Source organism: Scylla paramamosain, chromosome 17 (assembly GCF_035594125.1).
Source record: "Scylla paramamosain isolate STU-SP2022 chromosome 17, ASM3559412v1, whole genome shotgun sequence".
NCBI classification, from domain to species: domain Eukaryota; kingdom Metazoa; phylum Arthropoda; class Malacostraca; order Decapoda; family Portunidae; genus Scylla; species Scylla paramamosain.
The window spans coordinates 11,023,613-11,046,077 of NC_087167.1; the positions used below are offsets into that span (position 1 = coordinate 11,023,613).

General features: G+C 39.8%; 1 protein-coding gene across 2 annotated transcripts; it reads left to right on the forward strand.

Annotated features, from left to right (window-relative positions):
• The first annotated feature begins 14,752 nt into the window (after positions 1–14,752).
• Positions 14,753–22,327, forward strand: LOC135108476 (mediator of RNA polymerase II transcription subunit 12-like). 2 transcript variants are annotated; one of them, XM_064019529.1, is made up of 5 exons: positions 14,753–17,430; positions 20,172–20,273; positions 21,312–21,374; positions 21,719–21,910; positions 22,165–22,327. In XM_064019529.1, exons 1-5 carry the CDS (start codon positions 17,338–17,340, stop codon positions 22,288–22,290), a joined length of 576 nt encoding a protein of 191 aa, XP_063875599.1. In that variant the 5' UTR covers positions 14,753–17,337; the 3' UTR covers positions 22,291–22,327. The 2 variants fall into 2 exon arrangements, with proteins under 2 accessions (XP_063875599.1, XP_063875602.1); XM_064019532.1 differs by lacking the exon at positions 21,312–21,374 and having other exon boundaries at positions 14,758–17,430.
• Positions 22,328–22,465: the final 138 nt, after the last annotated feature.

Below are 22,465 nucleotides of genomic sequence, written 5' to 3' on the forward strand. Positions count from 1 at the left end.
CAGCTACTGAAATGAACAAATTGAACTAGACATTACTCGCATTGACTTTCATCGTGGCCATAGAGTTCAAGTAAGGTTTCCATATACAGAGGAACTGCTTTTCTTTTTTTGAGAATGGCAATTATTGGGAGCCTATATTTCTCCAGCCCTTTCAAAACTGCTACTCTTGGGTCTGGTTCATCCGCTTGTGGTTCTAATCTCAGGAACTCCTTGATTATCTGTAAAGATATAAGCATCAAATAATTATAAGTGAAGGTTACAGAGATCAGCATCTGCAATAACTGTACTTAGTTATGAGTGCTTATCTCCCATCACTGAGGCCTTTGAGCCTGAGAGGGAAAATGGAAGTACCAGTAGTTAAATATCAATTACCTACTATAAAAATTATAAATAGCTATATACATTATAGCCCTACAAATAAAGTTGACAATTAGTAACAATATGTAGAAAAATCCATAAAGTGTACATACATACACACTTACGCCATCAAAAGTCTGAATCCACAGGTACAAGTTCAGGATTTCTGCTACAAGAATGTTCCCATTGATTATTTTTTTGCGTCTCTCAGAGAGTGTCAACTGCATGAGGCGTTCAGCCTGAGGAAAATCATTAAAGTAAAATTACGAATACGGCACTGATGTGTGTGAAGCGACCTTAACCCATATCCCTCTGGAGGCATATTCCCAAAGTCTGGTAATGATTCGACCCATTTACTCTTGTAGCGGTTAGGTTAGGTTAGATTAAGTTACGTATAGGTAATTTTGTGCGAGAATCTCAATGAGACTATTTTAGAGAGAATCCTATAGTTAGTTTTGGAGCTACAGCCTAGTGTTCATACAGGCTGGCGGACGACTCCTTCCAGACTTCAGGAATATGCATTCTGGCCCTTCACAAGAACTGACATCAGATCCCGGTATGAACACAGGCGGTGCATCCCATGTTCTTTTGTCCCTCTTCTCATTGCCTTCCCATTATATATATATATATATATATATATATATATATATATATATATATATATATATATATATATATATATATATATAACACTCAACATCCCTACATGCAACAAAACTTACCAAAACACACTCAAAATACACTCAAAACATCCAAAACACAACCAAAACACATCACAACACCCCAAAATACCCACTACACTCACCTAAACACAACCAAATATTGAATATTCACTCAAAACACCCCCGTAACATCTAAAAACATCCAAATAACCCACCCCAACCACGCTAAATTTATCCAAAACACACTCAAAGCACCCCAATATACCTAAAACTCATCCAAACACACTCAAAAGATTTAGAACACCCAAAATACACTACAACACCCCAAAACTCATCAAACACACCCAAAACACATCAAAACATCCAAAACACACTTAAAGCAACACTCAACACCACAAACACGCCACAAACACACCCTTAAAGACCCAAAACTACTTGCACACAATCAAATACACCTCAAAAGACCTGACACACACACCCAAACTCACTGAAACACTTAAAACAGAAAATAAACCCAAAACAAACTCTCTACACCTCAATATACCCCCAAACACACCCATAACACACAAAAACATCCCACAATATACACAAAATACCCCACACGACTCAAACCACTTACAATATAACTAAAAACATCCTAAACCACATTTAACACACCCAAAATTCACCCAAAACACAATGATAACAGCAAATATACACCCAAAACATACCTAAACACCACCAAAACACACTCTAAACACCCCACAACATTCCTACATACATCCTAAACACATAAAACTCCTAAAACACACCAAATATTACAGAGAACTGCAGCGTAGCAAGGGAAACTAAGCTAGATATTGTTTACCTGTGTTGCCTCCTCCTCCATTTCTTTTTATTTCTTCCTTCTCCTCTTTCATTTCTCTTATTTTCTTCCTTCTACTACAATTATCTACACGCCTGACTTTAGAAACAGCTGGAAACACTTGGAAAACACTGGAAATTACGGTAAATATTGAGGAGACACTGGAGCAGACCGGGTCCCGAATCCTTGATGACGTCACAGGCGAGGTGCCGGCGCCCCGCTGCCATACGTACGTAACATATTTCATTTTGAAATTGACCCATAGAAAAAATGAAGCTAGGCTCGAATGCATTATATATTCTGACTTGACAATTACTTCAATTAATATTCACAATATCAAAACACCTCCAGTCTCAGTAGTTATAAAGAAATATTATGTGAAATATGGAAAAAGTGTTGGAAATTTTGACACCATTAAAAACACTGAAAAGTCCACCTATTCCACTTTACACTGGTAAAAAGACATTTTAAAAAATCTGAACTATTTTTTAAAATAATGCACACTTAGTTACAAGCTACAATAAAAAAATAAAGAAGCTAAAAAATGACAAAAATACCACTTTCAAAGGGACAATAAGCCTATTCAAATTCCACATACTTAACTCAACAGGAACGCAACATACTTTAAAAATCATAAACGATTTTTTGAAGCAATAAAATCTTCATTAAAGCCTCAAATAAAAAAGCCAAAAACCAGGCTGGGTAAATTTCACCGTACAAACTGCCCCTTATTTACATAAAAAACAACACCAAATTCAGCACATTTACTTAACTGAAGCAAGAAAAACACTTCAAAAGCAACGAAATATTTTTAGAAACCATAAAATCTTACTATACAAGCCAAATAAATTAATTCAGAAAAATAAAAAAAAATATTGGAACCAACAAGCCGGAACAGGTGCCAGTCCATCATGGCGGCCCTCGGGGGCGACCTTAGTGGGGGAGCCGGCGGCCATGTTGCCTTATTTATTCCTATATAACACCAAAACCAGGCAATGACGGATATATCTGACCAGCGGATATGAAGCCTAGACATGTGGATCCATCTTCTGATATGTTAGGCTTACAATAAGTGAGAGATGAGGCAAATAATGGCTAATAACACAGCTGACGGCTTGTTTATATATTGGCGAACATTAAATATTTGAATAAATTTCCAACTCTTTCCAGACTCAGACGTAAACAAAACCTAAATATAAATAATTAACCCCTAAAAAAACTAAATAACGAATAATGAATCCTAAATAAACGAATACAAGACACTAGAGGGAGGATTAGGGTGTTGTGAAGGCAGTAAGGCTGACTGAGGAGAGACTGGCCCCGCTGGACTCACCTTACGTACTCGTGCCTCTCTGGTGATGCTTGACGGTGCTTGGTGCAGGAAGAAGGTGTCGGGAAGACGGAAACACTGGTTAATAGAGCGTGTAGGGCAAGATTGACCAGTGCTGACCAAAACACTGCAGCCAGCCAGCCGCTCGCCGTGGTAACTCCCCAGCGCCACCTGTCACTGATCCAACACCCACCCACACTCACACACACACACACACACACACAAAAGTTGACATGCTATCAAATAATATGTCAAATAATATAAATATCCTCACTTCCTGACTCTCCTTTCCCCACTCCACCCCTGATAAGTGATTATGAACGCAATCTTCACTCAGTGCGGCACCGTGTCACCGCAGCAAACACGAACCAGGGCAGAATAGGCTCAACTGAAATGCTCTTACTCTCTCTCTCTCTCTCTCTCTCTCTCTCTCTCTCTCTCTCTCCTCACGACTGTTTTTCAAAGTTATAAAGATGATTATCAGGGTTTTCAATGGTGTTTCTCCTGTTATTAATGTAGAAATGTTGTTAATCTGTCACTAAAACCGTAAAAATGCCCTTGAAGACCTGTGCAACTACTGACAAAGAGAGAGAGAGAGATAACTAGCAATAACACTCACACACACACACACACACACCAGTGCATTTATACGAAGGACTCTCCTGAACTAGACGAGGTCATACTTTGATGTATAATTTGGAAATCAGCTATTTTTTTTCTATTAAGACACACGCAATTAAACGCTGATTTCCGGACGTGTCACTTGCGATCATACCACGTACTCTCGTGGCCTTGCAATGCGCGGCTGCTTAACAGGATGCACGTTCTCTACTTATGATACAAGTTGTTTCCGAAACGTGTCATTTTTTTTTTTTTTTTTCCCCTACTCAGAGGTCAAGCATACGCAGCTCACTGGCCCTTCCTTCCGCCTCCATCTTTCACTTTGTCCTCCAAAACCGTGGGGAGGGTACAGTGTCGCCCCACACACTCGCCACTCACTTTTCCTGCCTTTCTTACACTCTCGGGCGCCAGCAAGGCCTATAGGAAAAGCAAAGGAAACGCTTAGATATGACCCATATGTAAATACTTAGATCAGGGGCGTGACCATAACCGCTCAAACAACGCCACCACGACACACCTGCAGGATACACTGTATTACATCAGAAAAGATACTGAAATACGTAGTGAGAATTACCCCTTTTTTACTTGATTTGTTGTTACAAGACGGAAAAAGGAAATTAATTAGATTGTTTATAAAAGCTTTTTTGTGGAATAATAATAAATAATGTCATAATTCCGGTAGTTAACACTACAAAAGTGTATTATCAGCAAAGGAAAAAAAATGTATACAGCATAATTAAGGAAGCGGAAGAGATGTCATGGTGATGAGGAAGAAACAGGGGACACTTCCAGCCAAAAATCAATCTCTCTTTCCTCTAGATGATACAGTTCATTACACAGTTTTCCCGCTGAGAAGCAGCCGTACGGGAGGCTTTTAGAAAATTACAGAGACGAGGTAAGTAAAACGAATGGAGCTTATAAAATACAAGCTTATAAGACTGAATTAACCCCACTGACAGCTAATGACGCTATAACAGTTGTTTTTTAGTTCAGTAATCAGAGAGTTTACTGAGCAAGAATAAACCCATCGTTGTTAAAGTATATGAGCTATTCCAGCGCTCCCTCTACTGATTTTAATGTCTCAAGTAAATTATAAGTTAAAATACGACACCATCTTGTTGACCTTAACCCTTTGACTGCCACTTGGTACACATTTCCTTAACTACCAATCACTTTGAGACATCTTTACTTGTTCTACAGCCACCTCCAATCTTTGAACTGGGGAGAAACTGCAAAATGTATTCTTTTCATCGCTAACTTTCTTATAAATGTTTATAAAGGCTTCACGCATTGCTTCTGGTGTTGTTAATTGCTTCGTATCGCAATGAAAGGATTAAGGAAAAGCCACACACTATTTATTATTGGGTGTGAGCTATGAGAATCTGCCACTCCTATGGGAGACTCCTATGGCTCTATGTGGGAAAAATCTATCAAACTAGAGTTTAATCTTATACAGAATTGCTGCCTATGAGCTCCTAACGAAACTGATTGCTGCTAAGTTGAGAAACTAGCGAGGAATAACCCACTTTGTACAGAGTAGGAAATCCCTTATGTCACATTTCAGAATTTACCTTCACAGACTCTCGGATTCAAGTAGAAAAGGTAGATGTTCTGATTGTGTGCGTTTCGAATAAGCTTTCCATCAGGTGATTACTTTGAAAGCTGGCGGACAAACGAGGACTTAATGCTACGCTTCACAAAAGCCCGAGGTAGGCCTTTCTCAGTAATAGAAAACGAAATTAGTATGAAGAAATATTCTGGTTAGAGTAGCACAGTGAATGGCGAGATATGTAGAGCGTAGAGTGTAGAGACCTTCAAAGAGGGAGAAAAAAAAATAACGGATTTGAATATCGTAAAAGTGAAGACTAAATTGAGTAAGACAAAATGAGGTCAGCTGACAATTATAGTGTTAATAAGAAATGACCATCAAATTGGTATGTGAGTAAGTATATATATATATATATATATATATATATATATATATATATATATATATATATATATATATATATATATATATATATATATATATATATATATATATATATATATATGCAAGCAACAGGTCGACATCACAGTTGAAACTTTATAAAAGTAATAGGAAAAAAGTTCCAACTAGAACTCAACGTAATTTCCTTTATTAAAGAAAGTGTGTGTTGAAACTGCATAAAAATTCAAAGAATGAGTGTATGATAAAGCAGTATTAGAGGCGGGACACGGAGAGCTTGACTTAATCATGTAAAAATACAATTAGGTGATTAGGTAAGCGCACACACACACACACACACACACACACACACACACACTGGCAATTAAGTAATTATAGTACCTCATTAAAGGCATCGTCGTATAATCTTCAGAGTGTTGCCGTTTGTTGAGAACACCACCAGGTCCTGTTTTCGCTTTGTTGCGGCCTACAGACAGTATCGTGCACCTGTGGCCTGCGATGGAGGAGCCGCGGCAATCTTGAAGTCCACCATTGATTTACTCGATTTGTAAGACTCTTTATAATACGCTCGTAGCTTTTAATATGTAACTCACTGGTTTCATATTCTGGTTGAGCTGAGCCCCTGGAGTGGTGAGCGTCTGTTGTGTCCTCGCATGGGTGGCAGGAATTGGAGATCCTAGTGCAGAGGTTATTTAATGACGAGGAGCATAGAATGAATATAATTTAGTTTCGATGACGCAACTTTTACCGCTGTGTATTTTCAGTCTCCATTCTGTTTTTCCTCTGTATTTTTTTTTAACACTACATATCTCTCTCTCTCTCTCTCTCTCTCTCTCTCTCTCTCTCTCTCTCCTCTCTCTCTCTCTCTCTCTCTCTCTCTCTCTCTCTCATCGTTCATTTCACCGGGCATAAGCCTTTAAACAAACATGATATATAAATTTGCTAATGCCGAGAGATTAAAAGGATTGGAGCACCGTATTTTGGGGCTCCCGCAATGGTATTTGAGGCTGTAATTTAGCCCGATGATGGATGAGCCGCCGCCCACCCCAGATGAGCCTGTCAGTCGACACACAAGACTTGGTTTGTCAGGAACGAGAGCGTCACTTACTCAACTGTTTGTTCTGAAGAGTCATGTGTTCCGACCGGCAAATAGTGTGAACCGCCTTTCTGGATTAGTGTGTTCAGATTTCACCCTCTAAAAATTTATAAAGTTCACGTCTCTCTCTCTCTCTCTCTCTCTCTCTCTCTCTCTCTCTCTCTCTCTCTCTCTCTCTCTCTCTCTCTCTCTCTCTCTCTCTCTCTCTCTCTCTTTTTAGGAAAACTATGTACTCGTATTAACCCATATTCGCATTGAAAGTTTAGCTATGTAATTTCTATGCCTTGCAGTTGTTTCGGGCTTGTTATTGAAGCTGCCCTACTGAAAACACTGCTGTATATAATAACAATAACCTTGACGACAGCGACAGTGACTCGCAGTGAAAGATAATGAAATTCTTCAATATTCCACAATAATGAAATGCTGGTTATGTTCGTAAGATTCGCAATCTTCCTCTTCTCATTTTTGCTGGTGCATATGTATGTTTGATTACGTACAGTTTCACCTCAGTTTTGACAGATTACTTACCAGTCCATCATTTGTAAGGAATAACACATTGAGAATAACTTTCATATTTATCTATACATATGAGTGCATACGTGGATTCGTTATTTATTCACAGAAGCTGAAGACACTCGCTAACACTGTGTCACGCTGCCCCGCTCTACCCCCGCCCCGCATCACACGCCCGCTGCTGACTTCCCCCTGACGTGCTGCGAAGGGTACGTCTTTTATATTCTCTTCTTGTCTCTTATGGTGTTTTTATATCTTACTTTCTTATTTCGGCTGTTTTTCTTTCTTTTTCCTTCTTCTCCCCTCTTCTATTTTTCGTTTTCCATATTTACTTTATCCTCTCTCTCTCTCTCTCTCTCTCTCTCTCTCTCTCTCTCTCTCTCTCTCTCTGGCCGGGCGCTTGCTAACTTAATTAATGAAGTACAGATGCAGGAGCGATGATACGCCTCTCAGTGTAGGCAGAACCAAGTGGAGACAGAAGAAAAGAAGGCCAAAGGTACCATGCAGAGTGTGCTGCTTAAATGCGAGCTCCCAATGGTGTGCTGTGAAGTGTGGCAAGGTGTAGGTATCCGAATATATAGAGCGGGTGGCGTAGCAGTAGCGCGTCGCTTGAACTTTTCTATAGAGGAGGGCTTAGGGAGGGCAATCTGGTAGCGAGGCAGCAAGGGATGGAAGGGGCGGCTTGCCTTGGCTTAGCGGTGCCGGTGAGTGACGGGCCTTGGAAAAAAAAAGACTGGGATGTCGAGGGAGCTTCTCAGTAAGTCGTTCATCGGCGGTGTGTTGAAAATTAAGGAAGGTGTGACAGTGTAGGAGAGGATGATGGATGCTGGTGTATGTGTGGTATGGTGTGCTTATGGTGAAGTGTGCTTGGTTATGGTGTAGTGATGATGGCTGAAGGTGTTAAGGGGCGCTGTGAAAGGTATAGAGGTGTGTGGCAAAATCCTATAGCGAGACATTTGAAGAGATGTGCTGCTTTTTCCATTCGTTCTTCATATGTAAAGTTACAATTTGCTGATTCTCTCTCTCTCTCTCTCTCTCTCTCTCTCTCTCTCTCTCTCTCTCTCTCTCTCTCTCTCTCTCTCTCTCTCTCTCTCTCCGTCATTTTTGCGTACTCCGACAGTGTTGATGAAGAACTCAACAACCCTGCATCTCAGAGTGCAGTCCCCGTCCAGCTGCAACTGTTCTGTAAAGTAAATAATCGATAAATCCCGTGCACTCGGCCTCACATCATGTTTGGAAACGTATAATAGTGTAGAAGTTATAATTGGTCAGTTCCCCGTAAACAGGCTGAGCGAAATTACCATCCAATTGCATGGTTTTGCTTCCTGGCTGGAGCTGCGAACGGTTGGAATTGTTCCGCTCTGACGCTGCCGACCACCACCCGCCTCGGCTATATTTAGAACAGCCCTCTCCATCATTGCATTGTGGGACTAGATTGATGCTCGTAGTTAAAAGTACTCATCACTAACAAACTCTCCTTGTAAGTTTAGCTGGTAACATTCCCCGTGCTTGCAGTACTGCCGCAAGCAGTATCACTTTGGGCTGTCATTTTCAAAGCCCATAGAAATTGTATGTTTAGTTCTTATGTCTTTATATATATATATATATATATATATATATATATATATATATATATATATATATATATATATATATATATATATATATATATATATATATATATATATATATATATATATATATATATATATATATATATATATATATATATATATATATATATATATATATATATAGTATCTTTATTCAGCCATCAGTAGAATCAAGACGTACTTTTGAAAATCCGTAATAACTTCCAGTAGTCTGTTAAAGTGTTGCGATAAGGCACATTCGAGAACGAGAACTTTGAAACTTAGGCTCGAGGTCAGTGTAAGGAGGCAACACCACATCTGCTTTGTTGACTCTGGTAATTAACTGTCTGAGAAAACACGTAGAAAATGTATTTGTGGCTACAGACCGGGTGCAAATCAGAACTATTATGCCACTTTGGTCACTAACTAAATCATGAAGGCCTGAAACGCTTTTCACTTCAGTGTGTGAGTGTGTGTGTGTGTGTGTGTAGAAAGATACATACACGTATACCAGACAAAAACGTCCCGCCTTATATAGCACACACACACACACACACACACACACACACACACACACACACACACTCGGCTCACAACCAAGGAGGCCCGGGTTCGAATCCCGGGCGCGGCGAGGCAAATGGGCGAGCCTCTTAATGTGTAGCTCCTGTTCACCTAGCAGCAAGTAGGTACGGTATGTAACCCGAGGGGTTGTGACCTCGTTGTCCCGGTGTGTAGTGTGTAAGTGGTCTCAGTTCTACTCAAAGATCGGTCACTATGAGCTCTGAGTTCTTACCGTAGGGGAACGGCTGGCTGGGTGACCAGCAGATGACCGTAGGTGAATCGCACACACAAACACACACACACACACACACACACCACCATCAAAGATCAGAGACGCGAGCTCCAGGCCATCTCAGTTCACGTGTGGATTGTCCAGGTTATTATTCCTGACCTTTTTTTTTTTTGTTCTTTCTCTGTGTTTCCTCGCTCCTCATCGATCCTTACAGCGAGATAAAAAATATTACCTCAAACCAAAGAACATGAAGAAGCTGAGGTAGAAGTAGTGGAAGTGGTAGTATTAGCACCACCACCACCACCACCACCAACACCAGCAGTAGTAGTAGTAGTAGTAGTAGTAATAATAGTAGTAGTAGTACATAGTAGTAGTAGCAGTAGTATCAGAAATACAACAAAACGGTAATAGTAGTAGTAGCAGTAGTAGTAGTGGTAATAATAGTGGTGGTAGTAGTAGTAGTAGTAGTAGTAGTAGTAGTAGTAGTAGTAGTAGTAGTAGTATTTCTCACTTGAGAGAGAGAGAGAGAGAGAGAGAGAGAGAGAGAGAGAGAGAGAGAGAGAGAGAGCAAATCCCTTCTCAACACGACAGTTTAATATGTATAAGCTGAGTCGAGTATTTATGTCATTTTATAGTCTGATTTACAACAAAGCGATGGTACTCACTGATATTATTCATTTTGTTATGAAGTGTTAAGTGTGGCAGTACTAGTAGTAGTAGTAGTACCGGTAGTACTTGTTGTTGTTGTTGCTGTTGTTGTTGTTGTTGTTGTCGTTGTTGTAAAGAGGTAATAACAATAATTGTATCACTGATAATAGTACTCGTATTAGTAACATAGTACTTGTATTAGTAACAACAGTAGCACGAAGAGAAAGGAAAGGAAGAAGAGAAAGAGCAGTATTAATTATATTTTTGTTAGTGTTGATGGTGATAATTGTTAGTAGTAGTAGTAGTAGTAGTAGTAGTAAGTAATGATAGGAAACATTACTTACTCGTGTCCTCGCGCTTATCCGTGTCTCATTCACCTTTGAGCTCCGTGGTACATTATGCCCTTCCATGCCACTTACTTACCATTGCATCCCCACCCCTTTTTCAGCCCGCCAGTCGCCAGCCAGCCTTCACGATGGTCAGGTGCGCTCTCAGTTGTGGGCTGGCAACCTTACTGACATTGTGATATCTATCTAATTACAAGATTGTACTTATTTGCCTACCAGCGTATAATTAGTGGCGTATTGCTCGATCTTCCCCCCTTAAATGTATTTTGTGGCGGTGACCTTGTTCCTTTGCGAACACCACACGTTCCCAACCGAGTCGCCGCACACCCAGCTCCAGCCAGTCACTTTTTTTTTTTTTTTTTTTTTGAGAGAGAGAGAGAGAGAACAAAGAAAATTAAGAGAAAACGCATAATGAAGGTAGTAGTCCCTATAGAGGAAACACGAAAAACAAATTCAATACTGCACATAATTATCTTGAAACTTCTCTCTCTCTTGAACAAGTTTAAGACATAGGCAGGACAAATTACAGAAGCAAGCAGGGAGTTCCAGGCTTTACCGGTAATAGAAATGAAAAACTGGGATTACTGGTTAACTCTTGCATTAAGAAGATGGAGAGAATAGGTGTGGGAGAAAGTAGAAAGCTTTGTGGAGCGTGGCAGCGGAACTGGGGAGGCATTCAGTTAGCAAGATCGGAAGAGCAGTTAGCGTGAAAGTAGCAATAGAGGATGTCAAAAGATGCAGCCTTGTGGCGAAGAGAAAGGCTTAAGACAATCACTTGGAGGAGAGGAGTTGCTGAGACGAAATACATTTTATTCCACATTATTCAAGAGAGCAGTATGAAATGAGTCTTTCAAATATGTGAAATATGCTCTCTATATAATGTGAACAGGTGGGAGGATGATAAAACTAGCAGAGGCGGCACAGAACGCCTAACTTCATGAAAATTGTTTTAGCGAGAGACGAGATGTGAAGTTTCCCATACACATTTTTAGTAAAGGATAGACTAAGGATGTTCAGCGTAAAAGAGGATCATTGAAAAAGAGGAAATAGTTATCTGGAAAGTTGAGAAAAGTTTTGAGGCAATGAATAACACAGTTTGCTCAGTCCCAGTCAGAATTCTTTAGAAAGGTCAGATTTTTTTTTCTTTTTTTTTTTTTTAGCTCTGGGTAAATTATTCAATTCCTGAAGGGTTGGATGTCAAGGAAAAGATATGAAAAAAAATGCAGTGTTGTCATCATCGTGCGAGTGGAAAGGACCATAAGTTTAAATTAGATCATTGGTGAATAATAAAAAGGGGAGTGGGTGAAGGGACAGAATTCTGAGAAGCACCGTTATTCACAAACTTAGGAGAAGATTGGCCGTCTACCACATGAACAATATAATTACCAGAAAGGAAACTTGAGGCGAACAAGGAAAATGGAAACCGTAGGAGAGTAGTTTCGAAAATAAAGCTTTTAGGTAGACTCTATTAAATGTTTTTGATGTTTGAATCAAGAGAGAAAGTTTCACTAAAATTCCTAGAAGGTGAAAGTCAAGATTCAGTAAGGAAGGCCACAAGATCACCAGTAGGAATCTACACTGATGAAGAGATGAGATCAGAGGATAAATTCAACAGCTTTAGAAGAACAGGAAATTAAAGCAATAGGTCGGTATTTTGAAGGTCTTTAGGTCCAAAGCTTCAGTGTTTCACTCCACGTTCAAGAACTTTATGGACCTGTATGGCGTTCCCCTTTGCACATAAGAGTTATACGAATAATCATTGTACGTCAGAAGAAGAAATGGAGCAACACGCCGCATCCACTTCCATGTGTTAGCGTTTTTCTTCAGTCGTGAGTTATCTGAGCTGGTAAGAATTCATCAATTGTCAGGTTCCTTATGAGACTGTCAGCAGATCACAGAACTTAAGATGGGGAAAAAACACGAAAAGCAGTGGAAGTGAGTGCGGCTGTTCAGGTGACCTCTGACCACGACTGTACCTTAGTATGTACTCGTAAATCCAGCACGATTCGTATGTACATGACATTATGAATCAGATGACGCAGCTCACGTGCACTGATACGAATACATTATTAACAATGATGATGATGATGATAATAATAATAATAATAATAATAATAATAATAATAATAATAATAATAATAATAATAATAATAATAATAAAACAATGTAGTTCATTTTCTAGGCCTGAGGTGTGATAGGAGATAATACATTTTATTTCCTAGTGCACACACACACGAGAGAGAGAGAGAGAGAGAGAGAGAGAGAGAGAGAGAGAGAGAGAGAGAGAGAGAGAGAGAGAGAGAGAGAGAGAGAGACTTAAGCCGGAAAGACAAGATTTATGTGGACAAGATTCCTCAAACGTTAAGTGGAGGGTCATTCTCCATTAACTTATTTTCTGAATTTAATGAAGTAAAAAATGGTCGGCAGGCCCGCGGCGCTAATGGTGTCTGGTGCCTCCTGGATTAGCGGCGGGAGGGGGTGACTGTGGTAGTGGTGGTGGTGGTGAGCTGGTAGTGTGCTGGTGGTTAGTGAAGAGATGTCTAGGAGAGATAGTGATATTTGCAATTGTGAAAAATACGTAGTAGTAGTAGTAGTAGTAGTAGTAGTAGTAGTAGTAGTAGTAGTAGTAGTAGTAGTAACTGTTGTCGTCGTTGTTCTTGTGTTTGTTCTTGTTTTTGTTCTTGCTCTTGTTCTTACTATTGCTGTTACTGTTATTACTGTTGTTGTTGTTGCTGCTGCTGTGATGGTGGTGATGGTTGTAGTAGTACTCGTAAAACACACCGATGAGCGATGAATGAGCGTGGCAGGAAGCCCAGCGCACAGTACCCATCAGGCAGCGTCTTGCCAGACAACTACCGGCATCCAGCGGTACACCTCCAGTGTCACTCAGATCACATTAAAATAGGTGAAAATTCTGGAATGCTGACCATCTTTATTTACGGCATTACTCGGAGCAAACTTACTGTTGGTCTTAGGAAGATCATTGTGGCCTCATACTGAAGCTTGATACTTGTACTACGTCTCTCTCTCTCTCTCTCTCTCTCTCTCTCTCTCTCTCTCTCTCTCTCTCTGAAAAAGACTTTAAACCTCATTCCAGAGATAAGTCCGGCGTCTCTACTCTATGGTCTCGCAATCTCAGGAGTTAGCCCTTGAGGGAGGTGGAGCCCGCGACCCGCCACACGGGGACCCCATTAGACGAGCTTATCTGGCTGGGTTCCTAGAGGTGACATGGCAGGCAGCCCACAACCCTGGCCCCCTTACCTCTTTCCTTAAATGTTTCCCTGTTCCTCCTCCGCTTAGTTGGTTATGAGCTCTCTCTCTCTCTCTCTCTCTCTCTCTCTCTCTCTCTCTCTCTCTCTCTCTCTCTCTCTCTCTCTCTCTCTCTCTCGCTCGCTCCGTGCTCTGTGCCACTTAGTTTCTCTTGTTAACTTAATTTTGAATCCCACAAAGTGAGTGCATGTGTGGAGTTTACTGTCACACTTTCCAGAGGTCTAGAGCTGGGGCGTCGCTCATTCTGTCCGTAACTCACCTCGCCCGCAACTATATCATACACACAGTTCTCGAGTATTAAAAGTTTCACCGCCGCTGGAAAGTCCCTCACATTACAGGTACTCGGTGCACTACAGAGAAGCAAATGAAGCCCCAAAATCTCTCCTGACGGTATGACGCGATCGTGAAGTGTTTCATCATCATTCGCCAGCAGGAGGGTACTGTAGACTTCGCTGCTCCCAAGTAACCACGCATATATATTTGCCTATATACATACATACATACTTACATATATGCATACCTATTTGCAGGCAACAGATATTGAAGAAATAGACAGATAGTACGTAGCTAGTGGGTAGGTAGATCGATCGATAGATAGATAGATAGATAAATTCATTAATAAATTGATAGATGGATAGATAAATAGAGGAATGGCTATATAAAAGATAGGATGGTAGAGAGAGAGAGAGAGAGAGAGAGAGAGAGAGAGAGAGAGAGAGAGAGAGAGAGAGAGAGAGATACATAAATAGACAAACAGCAGCCATATAGAGACAGAAAAATGCCACTGAGATTGGCAGACAGACAGACAGATAGACAAACGCCACTGGGAAGGACAGACAGCCAAACAGACAGATTCCATTGTGACAGATAGCCAGATAGAGACGGACAAATACCACCAAGTTGGACAGTTAGCAAGGCAGACAGAAACCTCTAAAATCATCAGACAGCTGGATAGACAGACAAAAGTTAATAAATGGACGAAAAAAAAATTAGCATTGTCAGGAATATTTGCTAGCTGATATACACAACAACTGTAAAAGTCATTAAGTAGAAGAACCGCCACAACAATAGTTATTTTTAAGGTAAGGAAATTTGATCGCCAGTTCAGTCTCAGAGATAAAAGCGATAACATTTCCGAAATATATGAATGAACCCCAGTATTCCATTTCCGACTGATGATTCCCACTGCGATGCCAAAGTGTTCCTGGCCTCCCACTCTGGCCTGGCAGGAATGCGGTCATATTCCCTCTTGCACATTTTCCCTTCCTGACATTTTCTTCCGCCCACTCCACTCCCGCACGTCCTGATAGATTCCTCCCTGCGCATATTTCCCTCTATAGATTTTTTTCCTATGGACATTTTTCCCCCCTCTCCCACGTGTATGTACTTGATAGCAGTGTAACATGATAAAGCGCTGACCTAAACACATATTCAGGACCTCTTGTCTGGGAAACTTATGAATTTTGAGATGCTCCTTGCGACGTTAAGTGTTCGCCGTTTGTTTTCTGCCCTGACGTGTAAGCTAGTGTGTGTGGTGATTTCAGCCCATCTAGTGTGTACCTTGAACGGCTGATGAAGAGTAAATAGGAAGCACAGTTACTTGAAAGAAATACAAAAAAAAAAAAAAAAACGTCCTTCTTTGGATTCATATAAATGTTCATAGTATTCATCACTGATACTCATTAATGAAAAAAAAGACAGTATATTAATTAAGTTTCTGTGTTTCACTTATTTAGAATAGTGTGGCTTAATATTATTACGCTCAGTAAGGATTAACTTGCGTGATGTAATCATAGTTTTAGATGTAAAAACAATTATTGAAAACCTTTTCCACTGTTCAACACTCGAAGCTTCTCGGAATAATTATGCCAGTTGCTGTTATCTTTGTCTTACCAAGGAGCGAGCCATGGTCTTAGCTTCAGCAGAGACACCTGGAAAAGAAACAGAAAAGGAAAGTAAAAGGATTACAAACACTTGACCTAAGACATTAAAAATCGCTACATAGAAAATTGATCACAAAGTGATCTGAGTCTAGAAAGCTGTCTGTGAAGCCCTCTGAACCAATCTGAATCAAGTGAGCTTGTGTTCACCAACATGACAGCCTCCTTCTTTGGTTTGGTTCTCAGCTTTGGTTTTACCTCTGGCCGGCAGACTTCTTAATTATTTTATCTTCCCCTTAATTCTTCCTTGTTTCCTCATATGCGAGCTCTTCTGATTGTCATAGTGTCCGTTATATACCAGAATAAGTGTTGCCGTCAGATTGAACGGATGTGACTGTGTTTATGCTTGTAAAACACTAGTAAACATGTCACTTTACTTCATAGTGTGTATTACGTATCAAATCACAGAATCCCTTCTAGTCGCCAGCTTCGTCCTAAGAAAACGTCACCTAACATGGGACCTCATAAGGGTAGACGTAAGAAAAATGCGGTATATCTTCTATCACGTTTATTTCTCATTCAGCTTGTTATCATATAACCCATATTCTGAAATGCTTCTACGCTACACCAGGACTTCTTTTTTTTTTTTTTTTTTTACGATTTGCTCTCACCACGACTATTTTCAAAGGCTACAGAGATTATTAGACAGGTTTCCAAGATTGTTTCTCCTGCCAATAATGTGAAAATCGTGTTAATATGTCAATGTAACCGTAAAAACACCCTGAAAACCCCATGTAACTTCAACTAGAGCATTTTGAATGCAGTGGGGTGCGGCGCATGAATGTTTCAGAATATGGCCCTAAGTTACACGGGTTTTATTTATTTATTTTTTTTTTATTGTAGTGGGAAATTAACAAGCTTTCTATATTATTAACAGAGAAACACACTTGAGAACCCGACAAATAATTTGTGACCTTTAAAAATAGTTCTTGTGAGAGTCAGAAGTATATTATAGTAGGATTCCCAGCAGTGCCAGCCTGGAGTCTCGTCAGGAAGACGAGCGTCCCACCACAACACAACTCCTCGGTCTGTAAAGTATGCCAGAGACAGGAACGAGATGATGCAAGTGGTGCTGAGGGAATTAGGGAATGTCAGAGTGGAGAAGACAGGAAGGGAATAGATGGCGTTCCTGCTGGCACTGTGGAAAGACGAATAAAAGAATGGTTGAGGCTGCGAAGGAGCTCCAAGAGGAAATTAATGTGGTGTACAAGATGTAGGAATTAGTGGTGTTGAAGATGGTGTCTGTTTTCTGTTCGCCGTTTTTTTTTTTTTTTTTTCCTACAGGAGTTGCTGATACAAAGGCCTGGCTCAGAAGTAATCCCGAGCACTAAATATCAAGATTAGGACCTGTAGCATCAAGATCAAGATCCGCCAAGATGATGGCCGTGGCTTCAGCCGAGAAGCGTCCCCTCAAACGTCAAAAACTAGGACCTCCAGACGTCTATCCACAAGATGCCAAACAAAAAGAGGTACGGCAAGTCATGCTTTAAAATATAAACGTAGAATGGTGGCAGTAAAGTCCATGTATTAAGTATTATTGTGTTCCTCATCGCCACCTCCAGGTCCGATCCTTGGCTTAGTGACAGCCGTCTTGACCTGTATGTTTGTTCAGGGTATTACGAAGGTGACACAGACTTCATATCATTGTTTTATGCGAAAATTTGATGCCCTAAACAACTCTTATACGTTCTTGAGCGCGAGGACACTTTTTTCAGCCCGGGACTCCAATTTTCCACGAGTGCCGATTTTTTTTTTTTCTTTTCCTTTCTTTTCTTTTCTTTTCTTTCTGCCATCTAAGTATCACGTTACACAAAAACTATGCTGCGATGTTCACACCTACATGTTCACTCATCACAAGATGGAGAGAGTTCTTAACTAATGATTTTCTTGGAATAGATATCAGATTAATGAAGGACATGATAAAAGATAAGACATTTTGCTGTTTTAGTGTTTTGGGCATTCTTATTATTTCCATAGTGCGATTCGTTCACTTGAAAATAAATAACATGAAAAATAAAAAAATAATAGCTCTGAGAAACATAGAAATAATGTAATAAAATAAAACACCCAATTATAGCATAAAACACAACAAACGTAACAACTTTAAACCAACTTTTGCGGCACCCACCATTTACACTGCTGTCCACAGCTGACCAGCCAATAGTAACATTTTTATCCGGGCAGGCAGCAACTCACACGTAGGGTTAGTCAGGACAGCACTCACTCCGTCACCAGGCACTACGATGCAGGTGGAAGTAACAAACAGGAATTGGTATAGTGGAGTGCGAGGCAAGGACATGAAAACTGCAATCACAGCACAAGCTTATATTTCCTCACTAGAACAAGACACCAAAACTTACACCAGGCAGAGCACAGAGTCATAAGTGCAGCACCCTCCATCCACTCACTTGCCAGCAGAGTCACTCAGGCATCCACACAAAGTCACTTGGATGTAACCAGGTAGAACCTGAGTCTATCGCATTCCCACACTCAGCCCATTGCAGGTGTGCCAAGAGGGAGAGGCCAGCAGGTATAACACCCCCAACCTCATAGTAGCTTAGCAACAACCCCTATTGTAACGTGACTTTGGTGGACAGTGAGGTATACAAAAGCACTGAAACTTATGAAGAATGTTGAATAGAGTCTACTGATGGTATGCCAACAGTATGTTTTATATATGCTGATGATGTGTTGTGTTGTATGTATGTTTATGGGGCTGGTGTCTGTGTGTTTGAGAGACTGGGCAAGCTTCAACTTTCATTGGTGGTTTGGATGTTAGTGGGACCTGGAGGAGTGTGTGTGGGTGGCACAGACATTCATGGGGCCTGGAGGAGTGTGCGGGTGGTGCAGACACTTGCAGGGCTAGGATGGGGTGTTTGTGTTGGAAAATTTTTGTTAATTATTCATTCTTTATTTGATCATGATAATAATTATGATGACTTTAACTCTTCCACACATGTAGAGTACATTTTGTTGCTTTTCTTACCACATTAGTCCTGTTTTGTTGCTACATTTGTATCCTAACATTTTCCACAGACAACAAAGCAATAGTATTTTGCCAGTATAACTTTCCAGATGTTAATGCATAAGATATATGTACAAAATTCCTGTTATGTACTTTGATATCCTCTCCTCAATATAGTGCATGCAGAACAGTGGCTGTGCTATGATTGTAGTGTCATCTGCAGCCACATTCAGTGAAGTAATGACATGGCCACACCATGTGTAAAAGATGGAAATTATAGTCAGCTGAAAACTTGCCAGATTCAATAAGGTTCTGGATTAAATGATACCAGTGTTGATGGTCAATCTGTATTATCAATAAACATTTTTTCTAGCTAGCTACCGATCATTGCCTTGCTGACAGCACAGCATGGGATGTGGGTGCTCACTGGCTCAGATGTCATAACCTTGTGCTGATTGGCTCACAGGGCTGACCACTTGGAGTTGAAGCTCCCTTGTTGGTGTATCCTGTCTCCCCTAACTGTATTGTTAATGGCTGAGGTGTGGCATTATAGGAACAGAGGCACTTATTTCCACTTCTGAATACTGAAAATACAGCACATTACATGTGGGCCAGAAAGACCAGCTTTTACTGCGTTGTATGGCAATCACCGTGAAAAGAGTCAGCTGAGGGAATAAATACTCACAACATGAATTCAGGAGACCCATAGGTGGGGAAGACATTGCTATCTCAGTTTTGACTAAAGTGGCATATAAATTATGACCATAATTGATACCTCAGTTATTCTTGTTAATGTGATCTGCAGATTAAAAACATGCCCATCACAAACCATTACCATCTGTAGACTGATTCATGTAAGATCCATTGCTCTAATCAAGGAGGCAATATATCATTTCCTCTCATAGAATTGTTATTATATCTCCTGTTTATTACATTATTATTTTCTTGTTTTCTCTTAGTTTTTTTTTCTGAATCTTTTTCCTTCCTTTTCATCCTTACATAATACATAATGATGGCAGAGGACTCTCACTCACTCAGAGCTGCTCTCAGGGTCAGTTAACACAGCAAGGGAATAGGAAAGGTACATACATTATGTATGCCAACCACTCCAATCATATTTGTATTTTTCTGTTTTCACATAGTCTAATGGTTTTCTGGAAATGAACTCTTACTGCATTATATACTGAAGAAAAATGTATACATACTGCCTTAGCATTTGATCACTGAATATTGCCATGATTTCAGGATGAGCTAGATGATGTGAGTGTGAAGCAGGGATTCACTCACCGGCCTCAGATTCAGGATGAGTACAGCAGTGCTCAGAACACTTCCATCACTCCAGCCAAGGTATGTGAATGTCTGTGGTGTTTTACTAGACAATAAGTTACTTGTGTGTGATAAGTGGCTATTGATAGATTGCAACAAATTCATGAGGTTGAGTAGTGACAAATTTTGTGGTGTTTATATGTAAAGAATCAGTTCCATTGCTATCATATTGAAAGAACTACCAAGATTGATTTTACAAGATTGTTCAAAGCATTACCATCATATGAGGTGATTTATTACAAAATACAGGACCTGTGATAAAACTAATCTGGATGCTTTTAAATGTACGAGTGGAGTGAAAATCAGCAGAAATGAGGAAACTGTCTTCTGTAGACATGATTGCATTTATGTTTATTAGGATCTGATCCTATTGCATGGCAAAACCTCTGCAGTGGAATGTCTCAAGAAGAATTTGTATCACCAGGTGTCACCCTCACACCAATCCTTTTTTATTAAAGATCTCAAATGTGCATTCAGCAGTTGTGCATTTCTTTTTCTCTATTATGAAAATCATAGCATAATATATTTCAGCAGTAAAACAATTACACTTCCCCATTGATGCACAATATGGATTATTGAATGATATATTGTTTCTACTTTTCTTCCTTTGCATAATTCTTACTTTTTTGAAAATGTACCATTTTACTTTGATTAACCTAATTCTTGCTTAAAATATCAACTGTGAAGTGCAGCAGTCAGTATATAACCACCTAATAATCATTCCCACCTCAGAGGGACTTTTTAATGCTAATGTATTATGACATATTGTTTTTGGAAGCAGTACCCACTTCTGTTGTTTAATACTTAAAAATTTATGCTTACTGATGACTTGTCAGTAAATTTTCATGATGTCATTCCATGTAGAAGTGTAAGTTGTTTATAAGAGCAAGGAGGTATGCACATATTTATTTGTATACTATGTACTATGCATTTTGAGTTTATCTGATAAACTAGAAATGCACAGATTGGCAGAGTGACTCCACTTGTATTTTGCTGTGTGTGCACAGTAATATTTATACACAGCAGTAGTGAGCTACATTGATGTGATTCTAACCCCAGGCAGCTTTGTCACAGCCTCGAGTTGGACCAAGTAGTATACTACAGTTTCTCACAGCAGGAAAGGTAATTCACTGTGATTGAATGCATGCTTGAGAGTTGGATGCAGAAGTGACATCTCGTGATAGACTCCATTTAAACTGCCCCATCTTTCCATCACCAAGAAAGTAATGAAGTGATGGTACACAGATATGAAGATAAGTTACACATGACAATGAAGGCCATACCCCATTTAAAGGAAAAAAGACAGCATTGGGCATCTTGTAACTCAGCAACAGTACAACAATAACACATAAATATGTTTTAACAGTAACTTTTTGCAGTTGTACAATTTACTTTCATACACATTTTTCAAAATGTATCTAGTTCATTAGTACTTTCTCTCAACTAATAATACACATTTTTTTTAGGTTGCAAATTACTTTAATGCCATCCTCAAGAAGAAGGCAGAGTGCAACCAGCTGCCAGACACAGCCAGGAAGAAGCAGCAAATTAATATTAAAGGTAATTTTTGGCTTGTGACACCAAGATCCAAGGCAGCAATTGAAGCTTGGTTTAAGGACCTTGCGGGATCCAAGCCTTTGACTTCACTGGCTAAAAAGGTAAGTTTTATTTGGAATTCAGCATTGCCAAATTTGAATTTCAACATAATATCGTTAGTAGTTATGGTCTTTTATTTATACACTCATCTAAATATATTGATGATCATTATGTTCACTGGGTGTATTTCTTTCTGTACTTTGCAAGATAAGAAGTGTGATGCATTTAGTTATTATGATAATTCATGCTGTGAACTGCCATTTTCTTTGATATTTTCATAGTATTTTAATTTTGTAATTTACTCCTCATCTTTCAGGTTCCAATCTTCAGCAAACGGGAAGACATGTTCCTGACGCTGTGTGAGTACTCAGTCCCCATGCTGAGGGCAACGTGGTTTATCAAAATGACATCTGCTTATCAAGAGTCAAAAGTAGCAGAATAAAAAATCAAGAAACGACAGCAGCCAGACATTGCACAGGGTAGGCAAACTGTGTTCGTACACTTACAGCAGGCACTGTAACACAGGAACTGTTTGACATGCATGATGCCAAAACACAAGATGATGGTTCCCTCCATGTCATAAAACTAAACTTAAATGAACTGAAAACTGAGAACCC